The following is a 22,406-nucleotide window of genomic DNA, read 5'->3' on the forward strand; positions in this document are numbered from 1 at the left end:
AGAAATTAACATTACTATTGAACTGATTTGCCTCCGTACGTAGTCTGTTAATTACACAATTATCTAAATAGTCAGTTCTGCAATAAGGAACATTAAATAATTGTGGATATGTCTTGCGGATCTTTGCGGTATATGAAAACCAAATGAATGAAAAAGTTCGGAGCAGATAATAATACCGTTAATAATTTTGAACAAAAATAATAAGTCAGCATATATAAATCTTTGAGATAATAATGGTATTTTAAATGCCTCACGCAAATTTGATTATCTCAATTATTATTAATTATTCCAAGACGCCAAGTTATTTCATAGAAAAAAACTAAACCAAAAAAATAGTTAATTATCCCGAAAAGTAATTCGACGCCTCCCGTTCATATAATGCTTATTGAAATAACAAAACAAGACGATGCTTATTTAGAATTGGGTGTAATATCATTCCTATCAAAATTACAGTGCAAGACAATGCCTATTCAAAATCGCGTGCAAAACAATTCCTACTGAAGGTAGCGAATAATATGATGCTTATTCAAATTTTTATGCAAGAAAATTCTTAATCAAAATTTTCTGAAAAATCATTCTTATTCAATACAATTCTTATTTGAACATTACTGGGGAACACATGAATAATGCAAAATATTTTCTGCGCAAAACTGTAAGGTTAACTTAAAAATTTTGATAATATTGAAAAAGAAATAAAAAAAGATTTAGAAATTAACCATGAATTACTTTTTTATGACGTAGTTTATTATAATTTTTATTTTTTAACCTCCCTGGCGGATTCGATTTGCGTAATGTCTACTTAACTAAGCGGACTTTAGGTAGACATTAGGTAGACATGTAAAAAAACGTATAAAAAAGCTATTAATCGACTTATTATGATAAAAAAAAGTTGATAAAAGGGTAAATGAATGTTTATAGAGTAAATTCGTACAAAATTTGTAATTAATAAAGCAATAAATAATTAATAATGAATGGAAATGTGCGCGAGGTACCTGATCAGTTCAGCTGTACAATTATTTTCGTGCTATTTTCATGAAAAGAATATAAATTAACTGCAAAAACAATTGATATTTATAAAAAAGTGTAAAATTGATTTAATTTTATTGTTTGCAATACGAATTATTAAATAATAATTAAGTTTTTATCAAATGTGAATAGTGTTGTGAAAACCTGTGAAAGCTAATGAGTTACTACATTACCGATCGCATATGAGAGATGGCGCCACCAGTTTTTACAATACAGTGCGAGCATGTTTTCTTCCAAGCTTTTGCTTTGAAAGAAAATAAAAAGTGAATTTTAAAATGCAGAATAAAGTTATACAAATAATTATTGATTTCATAATTGTTTCTCGTCCAAAATTACGGACATGATTGCAGCTTTTTTGTTACACTCATCGAGAACATTTTATTATCATATGCGATCGGTAATGTAGTAACTCATTAGCTTTCACAGGTTTTCACAACACTATTCACATTTGATAAAAACTTAATTATTATTTAATAATTCGTATTGCAAACAATAAAATTAAATCAATTTTACACTTTTTTATAAATATCAATTGTTTTTGCAGTTAATTTATATTCTTTTCATGAAAATAGCACGAAAATAATTGTACAGCTGAACTGATCAGGTACCTCGCGCACATTTCCATTCATTATTAATTATTTATTGCTTTATTAATTACAAATTTTGTACGAATTTACTCTATAAACATTCATTTACCCTTTTATCAACTTTTTTTTATCATAATAAGTCGATTAATAGCTTTTTTATACGTTTTTTTACATGTCTACCTAATGTCTACCTAAAGTCCGCTTAGTTAAGTAGACATTACGCAAATCGAATCCGCCAGGGCTTTTTAGAAATAGGTTTTTTAATTTTTAATACTACATAAATAAATTTTTTCCATACTATTATCAGTTGTGAGGTTTTATTATTGATAATTATAAATCTGAAGTCAAAATTAAAAGAATTAAGACCGATATGTCTAAAAAAAATATTACGAAACTATTTGAGCATTGTTAAGGTTACCTACTAGTTATAAAATCTAAACTTTCATTTTTATTTACTGAAAATATAATTAAAAATTCATAGTAATTGACTAATTAATATTGAGGAAATAAATGTTCAATCACTTACTTATGACTTCAAGTTCTGATATTAATTTGAGATAACTTTTTTATTTTATAAATAAAATAATTACAAAAAAAACTCAATTATATTCAATTTTTAATCTATATTGTTATTTGTAATTTATGTTTAATTTTTTTAATTTCTGTTTATTTCAATTTTTTCATTTTATATTTTTGTGGACTATAATTTTGTGGATAATAATAATAGAAACAATAATATTATACAATTTTTATTGTAACGATATTTTTAATTAAATTGTTTTTGTTCAAACATTTTTTTGAAAACATTTTTTTAAAATAATTTACAAATCAATTCATAACAAATATATCAAATGGACAATTATACAAGAAAACTATTTGTGGTTAAAATGACAAATGACAGGCAAAATATGTTTTTAAAAAAAAAAACACTCAAATTTTCAACTTTCATTTATACTTTTTGTATTTAATTCAGAAAAAGTCTAAAATAATTTTTATTTTAAAAAATAATTTATCATGTTATTTAATAAGTCAAATTAATTTACATAAAAAATGACAGTAATGAAAACAATAATGTAATGTTTGTAAAAAATAATTTTATTTTCAACATTTTCAATGTAGATTTGTCGGAAGGTGATCAAATTTTTTCATATGGATTCCTGAACCACCGTGACCCTACAAGGAACAAAAATTAAATGAATATAATAACTAGTTAAGCAATGAGTATTTTACATACATTTTGTTTGAGTATTTTTACTTAATTCTGAAAATATCACTAAAATTAACCTTTCTTTCATACATAAAATATTGAGAAATATTTACCTCCCATGTTCACCAGTAACCTCTTCTTAGAAACCACATTAAATAAGAATACTTTTTTAGAAAATTTTAATTAAGAATTATCTTGCACTTAAATTTGAATAAGCATCATATTATTCGCTACCTTCAGTAGGAATTGTTTTGCACGCGATTTTGAATAGGCATTGTCTTGCACTGTAATTTTGATGGGAATGATATTGCACCCAATTCTAAATAAGCATCGTCTTGTTTTGTTATTTCAATAAGCATTATATGAACGGGAGGCGTCGAATTATATTAATTTAATTAGGAAAAACTAAACCAGCTCAGGAATTTAGAAAAGTTTAATTTTATAAAAGTGGCAGAAGGCCCATTAAACAAGATTTATATCTGAATCCTAAATTTCGAAAAGGACTCAACTCTGCGAAAACCGTAAGTCATTTTCACTATCGACTGTTATGCGAAAATGACGCTTACGCTTTTTCCAGTTGAGCCTTTTTCGAAATTTACTATTCAATTCTTTATTTAGTTTTTAATAAATAATGAGATAGACTCGGAAGGAGGACGACTCATCTATAATTAAATTGGAGACTCACCGCCCATGTGACGCGTGGACGATGACACCTAGTCGCACAATTTATTAATTTTTACATTTTTAAATTTAGTTTTTGAACGAAAAGAAAGAATGGGGAAAAACACAACCACTCTGAACTGATACCAGGATGAGAATGAGAGTAAAATGGCTGACAAGTCAAGCCCGAAAGCGTCGCTAAACAGCGCCCTCTCTTCTGGGTGTCATTCAGATTAACGGTGTTCCGCAATGGCATAAGCAGTGGTTGTCTTAAAAATAAGGTACATTTAATTTGAAAAATATTATTCTCCCAATTCGGAAAGAAAATGTGAAAATCGGAAAAAATACCAGTTATCCTGAATTTGTGTACTTTCATTTGCCTCCAAGAAATTAAAAATTTATTCACATATAAAACGACAGGAAGTAAAATAGGAAGAGTATTTAAATATTTTCGTAGTACTGAAATTTACCGTCTTGGACAGCACCTGACGGTTAGAAAAAAATTTCTTATTTTACTTCCTGACGTCGTTTATCGTAATGAATTTTCAATTTCTTGTGCATAAATGAAAGTACAACATTTAACACGGTGCCGCCTCTAGTGGCAATGTGGCGCATTTTTCGTTGGATACTTGTTGTCAAATGTTTACATTAGAAAAAAATGACATTTAATTGTTTCTGACGATTAAATCTATTTGTGATATACTACGTCGACCAAATTTATAAACTATATTAGGATGTACATGAAACATAAGTAACTTTTCGATTTGAGTCAAGCTGGAAAAAATATTTTAGGTTGCATTTTTTATGGAGGGTGGTGAAAATGGCTATTAACATAAACAAAAAATTATTTAAAATTAATTGAAAGTAATTTTGAAAGATCTAGTTATATGCACTTTTTGGAAAAAATTATTTTCAATGAAAATCTTTTACTAAATAATTATTTTTTTACAAATTTGAACATTTTTCTGAACTGAAAAAATTGCAGTGTTTATCAAACTTTAGAACCAAAAGTTTTTGTTATTTATGTGAAACACAATTCTCTTCAATCGTAATTTTTTTAAAGTGTTAAAAATATGTTGTAAAAAAATTAATTATGAAATAAAATTTGAATTGTTTACAATTTTTTAACAATTAAAAAAATATTTCGATTATAAAGAAAGTTTCTCTAAATTTAAACTAATCCTTTATAAAAAATATAGATAAAAAATTCGATTTTTGTTTATTCTGAAAAAATGGCAAATGTTAAAAAATAATTACTTATTAACATAATTTTATGCGAAATTTTTATAACTAAATCTTTAAAAATAGGTTATTTTTAGTTTTTGTTTGCATTAAAAATTATTTTTTAATTTTGAGGTTATGTTATATCCTACATTCTCTTTAATTATTTGTTTAAATAAATTATTTTGGTTCATATGTGTAAATGGAATTTTAAAAATCAATATATATATATATATTTTAAAATAAAAAAACTAGCATTAAATTAACTGAATAAGGAGGAGAATTGACAGACGTTTGACGAATCACACTTGCTTTAATTGCTTCACTGATTCCATTAACTCTAAATTCTTCCATGTGAATCATCGCTAAAAAGCCTTCCCTTTTTTAATTGTTTCTGGGCGAAATTCAATTTCATGGTTTATTGCAGCAAACCCCGTTGTTATTATAACATTCATATTATTTACATTTATTACTATTGATCTGTCATTATCGTTGTCCAACGAAAATTGCCTAATTTCGCCACAGCGCTGATAGTCATATCCGACATATGTTCAAGGCCATTTCCGTAGCGAGGTTTGCGTTTAATCATATTAATTCTATGTATAAATTAGTTGAAAAATGAAAATATCCGATTATAACATGTTTTTTTAATTAATTAATTTATTATTACTTTTAATCTATATCCGACAGTTAATTAATTAGAACGTTAATTAATAAATTCAATTTAAGAATTTAATTTAAAATTGAATAATTATTAAATAAATATGTTATTTATTCATAATATAAGCTTATTTATTATTAATTAACTTTTATTATTAATATATTGTTGATTAAAAAACATTAAGGCAAACTTGACGGCAAGATGAGGGCAAACGTGAGGGCCCATTAGGGTGCTCATAGGGGCGCCCTCATCGATGAGCATGTCGTTTCCATGAGAGGCCCACATCACTTTTCCACACGGGAAGATATAATTTTTTTTTTTTTTAAATAATTAAATTTCGGAAGATTTATAAACTTAGAATTGAAATTTTTAGAAATAATTAAATTTTTGCAAGAAATTTTATATATTGAAAATGTTAGAAAAAAAAATTAGTGTTTAAAACTATTTAATATATATTATAGATATATACATATACACAGGATAAAAGAATTTTTTTTTTCGTTTTTGTACAGAGATGATATAAAATTTATATATATATTAATTTATTTTATTTATCGACGATATACATCGAAATCTCGCTCCAAACTTAAATGTTTAATGTTAATTGCAATAAATAAATAAAAAAGTCTTATTCTCTTTGTTTTCCTATCGATAATAATGGAACTCAATCGTTGGAAGAAGAAAGAATTTTAAAAAAAATTATAGATCCTTCTTGTTTATTATTGAGTTTCGATAGCGCGGTATCTAGTATTAACCACATGTCAAAGAGATAAGACGACAACGACAAACCGCCTCAATTCTCTTCTAACAATGATCCATTGTAACTGTAAGTGGAATGATAAAAATTTTACCACCACACGAATCGTTCCACAATACTGAAGAATCTTGTTTTTTTTTTTTTCTAAATCTGCAAAACGAAGAAACTCAAATTTTTAATATTTCTTTCTTGTAATTTAATAATCATTTTTTGTTTTTCAATAAAAAATAATTTTTAACGAATTTCTTCATTGTCAGCAGAATTTTTGCCAAGATTCAACAAAAAAGCGAAAACGAAATATTTATAAAAATAAAGAATTTTAACGAAATTTTTTTTAATAAATTTAAAATTGTGTCGATTTTTCTAGACTAGTATTTTAAATAATAATAATAATATTAAAAATAAAAACGTTGAATAATTTAATAAAGACTGAGTCTCATAAATAAATATCACTCGAGAAACAATTAATATTTTTTTTTAAAAAAAAAAAGTATTTAGACCCAGCTAAATACCTTTTTTTCTCTCTCTTAACTATTATATAAAACTGTATAAAAAAAATATGTCAATTTCAAAATTCGTTCATTATCCCATTATCATTTATAATATTTTCTTGTTTTCTTATTAAGATATCAATTGTCGCAGAAAAATAATATCACTAAAAAAACAACAAAAAAAAATTTTCGGGATTCTAACGAATTATTTCTGATATGAAAAAAAAATACAATTATTGCATCTTATTCATTAACAACTCTCGAGACTTTTGTTTCAGTGCTAAAAAAATAGTTCTTTTTCTCTTTTTCTATTATTAATGGCAAGATACGCGAATTTTTTTTTTTCTTATAAAATAAAATTATTTACTTATTTTTTTAGTAAACAATTTTTAAATTCGCGAATATTGCGCTCTTTTCTTCACTCATTACTAAAATTTAACTAAATTCACTTTATTTTTTTTTCTGGTCATTGTAATTTTTTTTTTTTTTTAAATAAGTTAAATCTAAGAATTAGGAAGAGATGGTTGATCAACTTCTGGTCGACTGTCCGATGAGGGATTTAAAGAGTGAAATATTGTTTGGTCCTGATTTTTTTCAATGCCCCATTCACTTTCAGGATCGGAGAAAATATTAGAACCATCAATTACATCCTCTTCAAGTGAAATGTCCGTTGAATCTTGTGAGCTGCGACGATTATTATCCTCGTAAGGAAATTCGCACACAACTGTAAAAAATTGAAAAATATTTGTTTAGTTGTAGAAAAATTCAAAAAAAAAGAAGAAAATTATCGTCAATGTTCTAGTTAAATTCATTTTTTTGTCAACGTAAATTAATTTTTTTTTAATATTGTATTTAATTATTATTTTTATTATTATTATTATTTTCGTAATTTTTATTATTTTTTTTGCTGTTGCCAAAATTAAGAATATTTCAAAAAAATATTTATGACTATTAAATTAATTATTAATTAAAAAATTTGAAATTTTCCCACCCAAAGTTAAAAATTAATTAATTAGGAATTATTTATCATTTTAATGAATAAATAAATTTTATTTTTTGATTAAAAATAACATCCAAGAAAATTTTTTTTTTTAAATTAAAACCTAATTACTTTTTAGACAAATTATTATTTTTTAAATTGACACAAATTTTTACTTAATAAATTTTTTTTATTTATTCTAATAACAGATATTTTTTTTGAATTTTTTTTTTTTTTGAATTATACAGAATTTCTCTTTATTCAACTTTTTATTTCAAAAAAAAAAAAAAAAAAATTCAAATTTAACCGAATATTAATCTGGCGACAGAAATTTTAAGTGATTTGAATTTTTAAATGACAAAATTTTCAATTCACCAAATTTTATATTAGGTCTGAATTTTTATTGAATAGAATTTCTTAAAAGGCCGAATTTCGATATGTCCGAAACTGAAAATTTCCGAAAAAAAAACAATTGACAGAATGATTTCGGCGCGAATTTAAAAATTATCAATAAAATTGATATTGATAATATTAATATTACAAAAGGGAATTTTTAAATTTTTCTAGGCCCGTTTACGTTGTAAAATAAAATAAAAATTGTCTATGGTTAATTTTAAAATTCGCGCCGAAATCTTTCTGTCAATTGTTTTTTTTCGGACAAATCGAAATTCGGCTTTTTTTTAAGAATTCTATCAAATAAAAATTCGGACAAATGGAAATTCGGCCTTTTTAAGAATTCTATCAAATAAAAATTCGGACAAATGGAAATTCGTCTTTTTTTGAGAATTTTATCAAATAAAAAATTCGGACAAATGAAGATTCGACGAAATTGGAAATTTTGGAAAATATTATTAGAAAAAAAAAATTTGTTTAATTATATTTACCGTCAGTTAAAGTGTGCTGTCCCATCCACGTGGGCTCATCCCATTCGTCAAATTGTAGATCCGAGTCAACTTCCATTTCCGCTAGCGAGAGTTTATCGACGTCCGTGACATCGAATATTTCTGTGACACGAACTTTATTATCATCGTCCATGTAATAATATGCCATCAGCGCTTCTTGATCCGACGTTGCCTACAAAATCAATATGATTTTTTTTTCAAAAAGAAAAATAAAAAAAAAACTTCCAAGAATATTTCATTATGCCCCTTATTATGCAATATAATTAAATGTAACTGATTATATTTCTTGCGTAGTTTAATTATTTTTTTTTTAGTAGATAAATCTCAAAATTTCCAACAAAAAACAGAATTTTAATTTTAATCACAATTCAAAAAATTTAATTCTTCCCAATTTTGAACAATCTGAATTTTAGTTCATTCTACTTTTAGATTAAATTAATTTAATTCATTCGATACAAAGTTCAATAAATCACAAATTTAATTAAACAAAATATATTTATTTATTAAAATTTTAATCAACTGTAAAATTCATTCATTCCAATTTTAAACGATCTGAATTTTAAATAACTCTTATTCTTATTAATTTATCAAAATATTCGTTGGTTAAAATTTTAATCTACATTAAAATTTTAAAAATTAGAAATTTTTAACAAATCTAAATATCAATTTACTCTAATTCTGAATTGAAGATTTGGTGATCTAAATTTAAATAACTATTAATTTTTTAATTTTTCCAAAAAATATTCACTGTTTCAATAATTTTAATTTCGATTCTTTTTAATTTAACCAAATTTTAATTTTAATTCATTATAATTTTAAATAACCTTAAATTTATTTATTTATTTTTTAAAAAAATTTTTAAATCTATTTAAATTTATTTTTAAATCTATTAAATTAATATATTCATTGATAACAATTTTAATGAACCTTCAAATTTTTAGCGTATCTGAATTTTAATTTCCTCTAATTCTATTTCAATTAAATTTTGGAAATGTTCAATTATTTCAAATTTTAAATAACCTCAAATTCAATCGATACAAATTTCAAAAAATCACAAATGTAATTAAACAAAATATTTATTGATTAAATTTTTAATCAACTCTAAAATTCATTGATTTAAATTTTAGAAATATCTAAACTTTAATTCTCTATAATTTTAATTAATCTCAAATTCAGTCGTTCCAAATTTCAATAATTCGTAAAAAATTAAATTTAAAAAAATTGATTTTCATTGATTTAAAATTTAATTTCATCAAAATTCTAAATTTTAAATTTAATTCACTTCATCCAAATTTTAGTGGAACTAAATTTTAATATATTAAATACTTTTAAAGAATCTTAAATTTGATTGATGTAAATTTTAATTTTTACTTAATACTTTTAAACAATCTTAAATTTTGCTGATCTTAATTTTAATTTATTCAATACTTTTAAACAATCTTAAATTTGCCTAATGTAAATTTTTAATTTATTTCAATTTTAATTGATTTCAATTACAAATTAATCCAAATTTTAATTCGATCAAAATTTCAATCGTAATTTTTTATTGGTCTAAATTTTTTATCAGTGTGAATGCAAATTTTTTAAAATCTTTTATACATATTTAATTTTGTCAAAAAAATTTTTAATTCAAATTTTCTTTTAATTTATTATAATGAAACTAAAAAAAGTTTAGTATAATTAAAAAAAAAAAATTTATAACAAATCGAATTTTAATTATTGCCAAAAAATAATATATTAGAAAATTTTTCAAATTTTGCCGAATTTTCGTTTAAACTGAATTTAAATTTAACAAATTTTTATAGAATAGAATAAATTTTTTATTTAACACACAAATTTTAGTTTGAAAAAATTTTTTATAATTAAGGAATTTTTATTTTAAAATTGTTTTTTTTTTTTATTAAAATTCAATTGTGATTTTACCTGAAGAGTGTTTTCAAATGTGTCATCCATCGGCGATAAATCCGACATATTAATAATACAATTTGATTTTGATTGCGTGAGATCCTTCCACGATTTATTATATCGAAGAGTCAAATTTAATGTTTCTTGTGTTTTTTTATAAATCTCATCGTTTCCATCCGTTACGTCAATGCTGTAAAATTCTGAAAATAGAGAAAATTTTTGTTGTATTTACATTTTTTTTAATTATAATTTTCATTAATTTATTAATAAATAATAATTAATTCTTTTTTATTTTTAATTTGTATTTTTTAAAATTATTTTTATTTAATTTGCATTTTTTAATATTACTATTTTTAATATTCTTTATTTATTTGTTTTTTTTTTCAATTAAAAAGAAATCGTAAACAAAAATAACAAAAAAATTTAATTGTCTTAATTTAAAAAAAAGACTAAGAAAGAGAAAAAATTTTTAAATTTAAAGAAAAAAAAACTCACTCGGACCATATTCCGTGATATTTAATTGACACTTGATTGTCGCCGATGAGGCTTGATAATAGAAATTTATTTTCGGGAAAATAGCACTCAATTGTTCCAATAAAAACCTGCTTATTTCCATAAGATTATTCCTCAGCTTCGGTGCATTCAACACGAATCTGTAAAATAATTGTACCAATCTGAAAAAAAATTTTACACATTTAAAAAAAAAAAGTCTAAATTTATCCTCAATTTTTTTTTCATTTTCAAATTATCCCTCTAAAAGAAGCAAAAAGATAATAAATTAAAACAAAAATTTGGATTTTTAACATACTGAAAAATATCGAATTTTTTTTTTTTTTAACATAAATAAATAAAAATATATTTTAGAAATAAAATTAAAATAAATTTGAATGATAAAATTTAAAAATATTACAAAATATATTGAAAAATATATATGAGAAATATTTTTACGTGTTTATAAAAAATATAAATTTTCTAATTTTAGAATAAATAAAAAAAAAATGTAATTTCAAATTTTAAAAATTAGAAAAACAATCACAAAAATATATTTATAATTTTTAAAAAATGTATAGATATATGACTGAATCTCAACGAAAATACAAAATTTCTCATGAAGAATATCTTCAATGCCTGCTAATATTTAAATTTAGCATTAATTATCGATAGGCAAAGCTGTTAATCGAATAAGAGAAACAATCTTGCAAAAGATTATCAATAAGAAATGTCAACAATATTATTTTATCTCTAATGTTAATTATTAATTATTAATTATTTTTATTTTGTATTTATATTTATAATAGCATTTATTAAATAAAAATTATTTTTATTATTTTTTACTATTTTTTATTATTTATTATTATATATTTTTATTATAATTATAATTATTTTTATTATTATTTATTAATATTTTATTATTATTATTTACTATTTTTTGTATTATTAATTATTTCTTAATTAAACAATTTAAGCAGAATAAAGGAAATGGTTTTCTTTTTGAAAATGCGCAATAACTTTAAAGTTTAGTTAACAATTTTCTTTCTCCTATTTTTTTTTACATTTTTCTTTTTTTTCCAACCGGGAGATATACATGTGCATCTGTTGCTCAATGTGTTTCCCTTTTCTTTATTATTGACGTAAGTTTCTTTATTATAGCATTAAATTTTCTTATCAGCTGAAAATTATCGAGAATAATTATTACAAATACAAATAACACATTCCGTTTATAATAATTTTTCTTAAAACACACTTTGTTGCAATAGAGATTTTGCAGATGTCTTTAGAACCACATATTCTTTTCTTTAAAGAAGAAAAAAAAAAAAAAAAAAAATGCAAATAATCTTAATTTATATTTGCTTCAACATAATGGTTATAATATTGAATTTTATTATCTCGAGTAAGCATATTTTGAATCTTTTTTTCCCTTATATGTAATAGTAATTACAAAGTTCAAAAAAAAATCTCTTAATCGTTTACAATTTTTACATCTTTTTTTTCTTATTATTATTATTATTATTATTATTATTATTATTATTATTATTCTTTGATTTAATGTGTTTAAAATTCTTTTTTTTAGTAATTTAATTAACTGAGGATAAATGTAAATATGAAGAAAAAAACATAAAATGTTTAAAACAAATAAAATAAATTAAAAAATGTAAAAAATACACTTTTCTTAATAAAAATAGAAAAAAATATTTAGATGGTAAAGATAAATTTTTGCTTACTTTGTAAAAGTTGCATAGACAACGTCTGCTGGTACAGTATAGGGAATACTCAAAAGCGATAATAGTTTTACACTTTTGTGCTTAAAAAGCCAATTAACAAGTCCCTTGTTCGCCGAATCAATTGCATCTTGAAATATTGACATTAATGTATCGGGAAGATTTGCCACCAATGCCTCCTGTTAATATCAATTAAAAATTAATTCAATTTTTAAAATTAAAAATTAAATTTAAGAAAAAGGGGGCTTAAAGGGCTCTTTATTTCAAAGACACGTATATATAATTAAATAAATAAATAAATAAAAAGATAAAAACATTGAAATTAAAAAAAAAACATTTAAATTACAAATCACAAAAAAAAATATATTTTCTTAATTCTCTAATTCTTTTAATTATAAAAAAAGAACAGAATTTTAATATTAAAAAAAAATTAAATATTTTACAAAGTTCACAGCAATTTAAAAATTAATTATTTATTAATTATTAATTTATATTTTATTAATTTATAAAATTATTTATATCAACATAAACAGATTTATGTTTATACAAATTATTTACATAATTTACAATTAAAATTCTTCGTAAATTCAATTATATATTTTCAAAAAATTTAACGAAATTCTTAGAAAAAAAAAAAAAATTTGCAATTATTTAAAAAAATTTTTAATCAAATTTTACAAAATTTCAATTATTTACAATTCTTTTGAATTAAATATTCCTTTCTAAAATTCCAATAAGTTTCCAAAGTTTCAAACAAATTTTACAAAATTTCTATTCTTTAAAATTCTTTGTATTGGAAATAATTTTTCAAATTTTCAATAAAATTTTACGAAATTTCAATTTTGAAAAGAATCTATGAATTTAAATTTTACAAAATTTCAATTATTTAAAATTCTTTAAATTAATTATTCCTTTTTAAAGTTAAATAATTTTTCAATTAAATCGTTTAACGAAATTTTAATTCTTTAAAAAAATTTTTAAAATAAATTTTCTTTTTATAATTGAATTATTTTCCAAATTGTAATTCAAATTATTCAAATAACTTTCTTTTCAAAATTTTGAATAATAATCTTGTGCAAATTTAATTATTGACAAAAAAAAAATGTAACTACTCATCTACTAACATTTAATTGTTTAAAAAGTTTTTAAATAAAATTCTTCGACAAATTAATCATTTTCAATCATTTTAATAAACTTCTTTAAAAATTAAATTATTTGAAAATATTTTTAATTAAAAATTCTCTAAAATTCTCTAAAGTTTAAAATAATTATCATCAGCAATTAAAATTTACTAAAAATTTCAATTTCAAATCTTTTAATATTCAATTAATTCTAAAAATTATAAATCTATTGCAAAATTCAATTATTTAAAAAAATTCTTATCTAAAAAATTTTCACTAAATGAAATCATTTTTAATAAATTTTAATAAAGTATTTAGAAAATTTTATTATTTAAATAAATTTAAGAAAGAATATTGTTAATTTAATAGAAAATTTTTCTTACTATTTATTTACTTATTTATTTTGAAAATATAATAATAATATTAATAATAATAATAATATATAATTTTCTATAACTTTAATATTTTTTTAAACTATTCCAACTTTTCTTTAAGTTAAGATGGAAAAAAATTGTTTTTCTTTAAAGAATAAAAAAAAATTAAATCTTTTCAACAAAATAAAATCAATAAACTACTTAAGAAATAAATCGTATAAGTTATAAATATAATTTACGTGTTTGGTATTATAAATAGTTTCTAATCATAAAATGTTTTAATATCTTTAGGATTATTATTTATTTATTTATTTATTTATTATATGAGGAAATCTACGTCATTTTAATATTTTTGATTCGGAAATAATTTTTTTTTTATTATCTTTTTGTACTCTTTGAAAAAGAATTGCAAGATTTTTTTCTTCGAATTTTTTTAATCAAGATTACGAGATATGAAATTTTTGAAAATTTCGAAATTTCCTTTTTAATGCTTATAATATTCATGAATTTTTTTAAGTTTTTTTTCACTAAACTTTTCTAATATTAAATGTAAAAAATGAAAAATAATTTACTAGTTTTTTTTTGTAATTTATAAATTAAAATCTTATTTTCAAAATTGTTTCTATCCTTTGGTTTTTGAAAAATTTTCCCAAAAGAATGGAAAAATAAAATTTATTTATTTTTTTTTTTTTTTGAAAAAAAAAAGAAAATTACCTGTCTATGCATTTTACACTCGAGGCATTCTGGATCGTATTCCATATTATCGTCTAAAGTTTCCGAAACAACAAAAGTCGATTGAACAGCCAAACAACGTGTGCAATTGATTAAATTATTTCTATGCAAAAAACGCAAAGCATCATCAAATCCTTGTTTACACATATTTGACAGAATCTGAAAATGAAAACAAAAAATAAATTGATTAAAAAACAAAAAAGAAAAAGAAAAATACAAATTTCATACAAAATTGTATACTAAATATGTCTCGAAATTTTTATTTATTTATTTATTTCAAACATAAACAAGTTTCAAATAAACCCTTTTTTTGATTTTTATTCATTCTTACCTCGGGATTTGGAGGAAAGAGTATTCTAGCGAACCTATAAATATTTTGTCTCGATAATTCGATACTTGTGTTTGCAACATTTACCTGAAATATAAAAAATATATAATAAAATCAATTCCGATAAATAACAGAAATTTTTTTTTTATGGAAAAAAAGAAAGAAATATAACTTTTTCAACAAATATTTTTGAATATTTTGAAATTAAACAAATATATCAAAGTTAAAAATTAAAAATATTTAAAAATTAATTTTAAATTAATTAATTTTTTTAAAGAAAATTAAATTTATTTTTTAATTATAAATAATATTATATTAATAATATCATTATTATTATTATATTATTTATAAATATGTTATTAACATACATCTAAGTTGTTTTAATAAATGAAAAAAAAATATATATATATATAAAACTTTGTCATTAAATTACGCAATTTTAAAATGTTACATCAATTTCTTTCACAACGAAAAGTTGTTGACTTCTTAAGAATAAATGTTTACATCAAGATAGATAAAGATCACATAAATATTCACCAAGGGGTACTGATTATATTAAAATGGTAAATAGTAAATTTACATATTGTGAAAATTCTTTTGAAAATTTCCTCCACAAGTTTCATTAAGAAAAAATTTTTTTTTTTTGACAAAGTTATTTAAACTTAAATATTATTCCATATAATTTTCCTCGTATTTCTAAAGGAACACTTTTTTGAGAGGTAAAAAAATAAATTTAATTTTTTACAAAATTATTTTTTTTAATTTTCATTTTTTCTTTGCGATTGTTTGTTGATGATTTTTTCTTAATAATAAAAAAAAAATAAAATAAAATAACTTACGTGAAATAATTGTGAGGAAATATCACGGGGACAAATATCGCTTTCCCCGCAAAATGGACTTATTGTTATTGTATTTTCATCGAGAGTTGGAAGATTATCACTGAAACCTCCATCCATGTATCTGATGCCATGAAATCTCGGTGGTAAAATACCGGAAAAAAATGGAATAAACGAACTTGCCAAAAGAGCCTGGTAAAATAAATTTCAAATATTGAATAACAAAAAAATTAAAATCACCGAAACAATAATTATTATTATAACATTTTTTTTAATTACTAACAATAAAAATTGTTTTATTTTAAAATTATGCTAAATAAAAATTCAGTTAAATAAAAATATTCCATAAAATGGGAATTTAATTTAATTTTATGCATTTTTGATGAAAATTGATGAAAAAGAAAATTTGATGAAACAAAAATTATTTTCAATAAAAAACTGTTAACAGCAAATGTATTAATTTCTAATAGGTTTCAGAATCTCTAAAACGGATCATCTAAAATTTTCAAAAAGTAATTAATTTTCAATAATTGTTTATTAATTACTTTTATTTTATTAATTTAACTAGCAAAATTAAGCGCGCCAAATTGAGTATTTAATTGTTTGTTATAAAGAAATTAAAGATTAATATTATGAATAAAAATTTAATTTATTAGAATATTATTACATATTAAATAATAATGAAAATTATATGTTTACAGGCCTCGGATTATACGACTTTTTTTGACTTTTTTCAAAAATACGACTTTTATCGACTTATTTTAATAAAATGCGACATTTATTTTACATTTGAAAAAAATGTAAATAAAATACATTTTTTTAGTATAAAATGTAGATCTTCTTCAGATCTTCTTCAATTCAATTATTTAACAAATTTTGAACTAAATTGATTCTTCACTAAATGAATTATTTTTAATAATTTTAATGAAATACATCACACATTCAATTATATCAAAATTATTTTTTCAATTAAAATTTTTATGAAATTTAACAATTGTTTACAATTTTACAAAAAAATATCACAATAAAATTAAATTATTTTTTAAAATTTTCAATTCAAAATAAACTAAAATTCAATTATTACCCGAAATTTTAATTCAAAATCAATTAAAATTCCAATAATTATCCAAAATTTTCAATTTAAAATTTAATTATTTACCAAATTTTCAATTTAAAATAAAATAAAATTCAATTATTTTCTAAAATTTCTATTCAAAATTAACAAAAATTCAATTATTTTCCAAAATGTCAATTGAAAATCAATTATTTTCAAAAATTTCAATTCAAAATAAACTAAAATTCAATTATTTTCAAAATTTTCAATTCAAAGTCAACTAAAATTAAATTATTTTCAAAAATTTCAATTCACAATAAACTACAATTCAATTATTTTCCAAATTTCAACTGAAATTTGATTATTTTCCAAATTTTCAATCCTAAATCAACTAAAATTCAATTGTTTTAAAAATTTTCAATTTCAATTTAATTAGTTTCATAAATTTCAATTCAAAATCAACTAAAATTCAATTGTTTTCCAAGTATTCAATTCAAAATAAACTAAAATTCAATTATTTTCCAAGTATTCAATTCAAAATAAACTAAAATTCAATTATTTCCAAGTATTCAATTCAAAATAAACTAAAATTCAATTATTTTCTTAAAATTGTGGTTTTAAAATCAACTAATAGTCAATTATTTTCAAAATTTTAATTAAAATTCAATTATTTCCCAAAAATTTTCAATTTAAAATCAAATAAAATTTCATTATTCTTAAAAATTTGAATTCAAAATTAATTGAATTTTCAATAATTTGAATTTAAAAGCATCAAAAATTTAATTATTTCTAAAATTTTCCATCGAAAAATTTTTTTTTGAAATTTAATAATTTCAATTATAGCTCTAAGGAAATTCAATTATTTTTAACTATTTTAATAATATTCTTTGAAAATTCAACTATCTGAAACCATTTTTCAATTAAAAATGATTTTAGAATTATTGTATTTTGTCCGCATTTTGTAATAAATTTTTAGTGAAATCGTCTTAAATTTTAATTACAAAACACTAAAAGTTTCAATTAATTTCAATAATCTAAATTTTAAATCTTTGAAAATTCAATGAAATTTAAAAAATGTTTTCCAAAAATTGTTTGATAAATTATAATTAGGTCTGTAAAATTTAATAATTGTTTGAAAATTAACAATATCTTTTGAAATTTAATTATTTCTAAAAATTTCAACTTTAACCCTTCGAAAAGGATTATTATTAAAAAAAAATTTTTTATTTAAAAATCTGTAAAATATTTTTGTTAAAATAAAAAACAAATCCACTTTTTTTGGAATATAAATCGACTAAAACGACTTTTTGTGTCTTTAAGTTGATTCGAGGCCTGTGTTTTTATAATTAATATTTAATAGGTATTAGTTGGCCCCTGGTACCTTAAAAATAAATTTTTAAAAATAAATTTTTTTCAAATTACTATCTTGTACGAAATTTCCTGTCGCATCTTTTTTCTCATCATAAATTTTTTGTATTTGTATAGAATTTTTGAATCAATATACAACTTTAAAAAAATTTTCGTTGGTAAACGTTGTGTACTTCACCTTCGTGAATTGAATTTTCGAATTTGGAATTTTAAAGAAACTTATTCCGAAATTTGGAAACACAATTATACAACTTTGGCAAAAATGAGAAAAAGAATTGTCAAAATTTGACACGTCATAAGATTACTATTCAAAAAAACACGTGAAATCAGAAAAGGCCAACTTCAAGTTAGGACAGAAGGACAGACCAAGCATTTTATTATTATATAATAATTATTTTATTTATTTATTTTATTATTTTTTAATTTTATGTTATTAAATTTATTAAAAGAGACAAGGATACGTTTATTAATTAACCAAAAACATTTCTTTTTGTTAAAGTTATAAAAAATTCTAAAGTTGAAAAATTTAAAAACAAAAATTGGTTTTTCTTCATTTTTGAATGTGGTATTAAAAAAAAACTATTTTTTAATTTTAAAATTAAATTTTGTTAACTTTAGATGATCCATTTGAGAAATTCTGATCTAATATTATTTATAATTGAATGATAAAAAAATATTATTAATTAAATTGTAATATTCACAAAAAAGAAACTTACTTGCAGTAAATCTTCTTTAGATGTAAAATGAGAAACAATAACATTTTTACCATCATAAACTCTTGTTAATGAAACGTGAAGTTTTCCATTTACTCTTAAATGTGCGTCTTCAGGAAGATTCTGAAAATTAAAATTTAATCATAGAGAAAATTTTAATAAATGAAATTTTGTATCTTTATTAATTAACCAAAAACATTTTTGAAGGGAAACATTTTTTTTCAACATTTTTTCTTAATATTCTTCACAAAGCTTTGTAGTTGTAGAAATTAATTTTTACGGGCAGTTCGAATTTTTGAAAAAATAAGTTGAATTTTTAAAAGCCAAAATTTTCAAATTCAATGAATCTTCATTTGTTCGAATTTTTATTTGACCGAAACATTATCACAATTTTCATGATAATTTCCGATTGGTAAATTTTAAAAATTCCGATAAAAAAATTTTTTTTTGTTAGTTTATTTGGTCATTTTTAATTTCGGACAAATGAAAATTTGAAGATTTAAAATTTTTCTATTTAAAAATTTAACTTATATTTAAAATTCCCTCTAAAAATGAAAATTCTGCTTAGAATTCTTTTGAATAAAAAAAAATTTTTGATAAATTTTGTTTAAAAATTGAAGTTGAACACAACTTTAAAAACTTTTATTCTATTAAAATTTTGTTAAATGAAAATTCTATATTGAAAAAAATATTATTTAAAATCAAATAAAAATTATTTGATACAAATAAATAATTTACTTGTAAATATAAATTTATTTGAATCAGTAAAATAAAATTCTTAACAAATAATTTTTAATTACATCAAATGTTGAAATAATTATTCAGTGAAATAATTTAATTATTTGAAAAAAAAACAAACTATTATTTTGCTTCAAAGAAATTATTTATTAGATTTAAATAAGTGTTAAATTATTTGAATTAAATATTTTTTTTTTAGATAAAAATAAAAAATATTTAATCCAAATAAATATTTTTCAAATAATTTGAATAAAAATTGAATTAAAAATAATTTTATTTATTTTTATAATAATGTTATATTAATATTATTATTATTTCATGTTCACCTTTTCTAAATTGTCCATAAGAATTGCATGGACATTAAAGGAGGGACTAAAAGGGCCAAGGGTACGTTGTCTCGTGTCTTCTGCCATCTTGAGAAGATTACTCGTCATCTCCCCTGAAACAATGATAAAAGAGAAATTTAATTATTAATAATTAATAATTAATAATATTGCTAAAATAATAATAATAATTAAAATATTGATTTTAAAAAAGTCGATATTTATGTATTCAATAATATTTTTGCTGTTGAATATACATTCTACAATCATAAAAATTTCTGATTGAAGAAAACTATATTTCCAGACTCAAAAAATTGGGCCCTAGACCCAATATACAGTCCTACAGTAAAAAAAAAGTATTTTTTTTAATGGGCCTATTAATTTTCAATAAAAAATTTGTAATCTCCTTAAAATTCTGCACGCATGTAAAATATATTTTCAAAATTTTGGGCCTTATTTCAGGTATTGGGCCCGAACATTTTTTTTACAATTAAATAAATTCACAAAAATCACTACTTGTTTTAAAGGTGACAGATTACAATTTTGAAGTTAATTTTCAAAAATTGGGCCTGGGCCTAATGTAAGGCCCCACTGTAAAAAAAAAATATTTTTTTGTTTTAAATTGGACCATTTATTTTCAGTATCAAATTTGAAATCCCAATAAACTTCTAATCTCAATTTTGTGATGCAAATAAACAAAAATTAGATCCTGTTGGGCCTTACATTGGGCCCAGGTCCAATTTGACTTTGAAATCGTAATCTGTGACCTCCAAAATCAGCCAAGTAGTCAATATTTAGTTAGTATAGTAGTTAGTATTTAGTTAATTGTAGAATAAGTTTGGGGTCCAATATCTGGGATAAGGCCCAATATTTTGAACGCATGTATTTTACATGTCCGAACGCATAATTATAAAGGGATTACAAATTTGATACTAAGAATAAAGAGCCTCATTTTTAAAAATAATTTTTTTTTTATTTTGGGGGCCTTACATTGGGCTCAGGCCCAATTTGAAAATTGATTTATGAAATCGTAATCTCAATGACCACAAAAACCAGCCAAGTAGTGATTTTTTCCGAATTTAATAAATTGTAAAATAAATTCGGACCCAATATTTGGAATAAGGCCCAATATTTCGGATACATGTATTTTACATAATATCTGAACGTAGAATTTTAGCGGGATTACAAATTTTATACTGCGAAAATAAAGAGCCTCATTTAAAAAAAAAATACTTTTTTATTATGGGGCCTTACATTGGGCCCATGGCATAATTTAAAAATTAATTTCGAAATCATAATCTGTGACGTCCAAACTCTAGTAGTTTTTTTTTTCGAAAATTTACTTAATAGTGGAAAAAATTCAGGCCCAATACCTTAAATAAGGCCCAATATTTTGAACGTTTTAATTATCTGAATGTATAGAATTTTAATCGGCATTATAAATTTCATACTGAAAATAAGGAGCGTCATAGAAAAAAAAATAATTTATTTTACTCTGGGGCCTTACATTGGGCCCAGGCACCAATTTTTGAAAATTGTTTTTTTTTAATATAATGACCTCTAAAATACCTAAAGTAGAATTTTTTTTTTCCACAAATTTATTTAATTGTATAGAAAAAGTTCAGGCCCAATACTAGAGATAAGGCCCAATATTTTGGTCATATTGATCATATATGTAGAATTTTAGAAGGATTAAAAATTTGATACTGAAAAAATTAGTTGTCACATTTTAAAAAATATTTTTTTTTTTACTGTGGGCCTAATTGGGCCCATTTTTTTTTTTTTGGTTTAAAAATTTAGTTCTTTTTTAAGATAATAATGATAGAATAATAAGAGATATAAAATTAGTTGTTGGAGAAAAATCAATAAAAAAAGAAATGATAAAGAAAAAACGTAATAATAAATTGTCAATGTATTAGCTGCTTTAGAAGAAAGTAAATAAATAAAAAGTTGGAATATTGAATTTTCCAGTACGTGCGTAATTTAAAAGTGATTGTTGTAGTCTTAAAAGAGAGAAAGAGAGAGAGAGAGAGAGATATGAGCCAATGTCATTGAACTTAAGTTAATCTGACAGTGCAATTAATCATAAATCAACAACAAAAGTATCGTTGCGAATGAATATATATATAGAGTATAGGTAAAGTACGAGGATTTATAAAATCACAAAGGTTGTTCAACCTTGCACGATATATCTTAGGTTCAAG

At 21.5% G+C, this 22,406-nt stretch overlaps 1 protein-coding gene and 1 long non-coding RNA gene across 3 annotated transcripts in view; both read right to left on the reverse strand.

Moving 5' to 3' along the window:
- Positions 1–2,687: 2,687 nt before the first annotated feature.
- LOC127286664 (uncharacterized) lies at positions 2,688–4,490 on the reverse strand. Its single transcript, XR_007843775.1, has 2 exons — positions 2,934–4,490; positions 2,688–2,786 (listed from the first exon to the last, which is right to left on the reverse strand). It is a non-coding gene; the product is annotated as an uncharacterized LOC127286664 (long non-coding RNA).
- A 1,392-nt stretch (positions 4,491–5,882) lies between these two features.
- LOC127286658 (1-acylglycerol-3-phosphate O-acyltransferase Pnpla3) overlaps positions 5,883–22,406 on the reverse strand; it is a 32,811-nt gene continuing 16,287 nt past the window's right edge. The window contains exons 3-12 of one of the 2 annotated variants that reach the window (XM_051313162.1): positions 20,206–20,318; positions 19,145–19,264; positions 16,010–16,198; positions 15,174–15,257; positions 14,825–15,001; positions 12,619–12,794; positions 10,892–11,070; positions 10,415–10,596; positions 8,474–8,663; positions 5,883–7,334 (exon numbers count right to left, since the gene is read on the reverse strand). In XM_051313162.1, the coding sequence (XP_051169119.1) occupies positions 7,114–7,334; positions 8,474–8,663; positions 10,415–10,596; positions 10,892–11,070; positions 12,619–12,794; positions 14,825–15,001; positions 15,174–15,257; positions 16,010–16,198; positions 19,145–19,264; positions 20,206–20,318 (1,631 nt within the window). In that variant the 3' untranslated portion in view covers positions 5,883–7,113. The remainder of the gene's footprint in view (positions 7,335–8,473; positions 8,664–10,414; positions 10,597–10,891; positions 11,071–12,618; positions 12,795–14,824; positions 15,002–15,173; positions 15,258–16,009; positions 16,199–19,144; positions 19,265–20,205; positions 20,319–22,406) is intronic. The other variant, XM_051313163.1, reaches the window with a different exon arrangement.

The sequence above is a fragment of the Leptopilina boulardi genome, unplaced genomic scaffold (assembly GCF_019393585.1).
Source record: "Leptopilina boulardi isolate dan_hultmark-lab unplaced genomic scaffold, ZJU_Lbou_2.1 LbouV2_362, whole genome shotgun sequence".
Lineage (NCBI taxonomy): Eukaryota > Metazoa > Arthropoda > Insecta > Hymenoptera > Figitidae > Leptopilina > Leptopilina boulardi.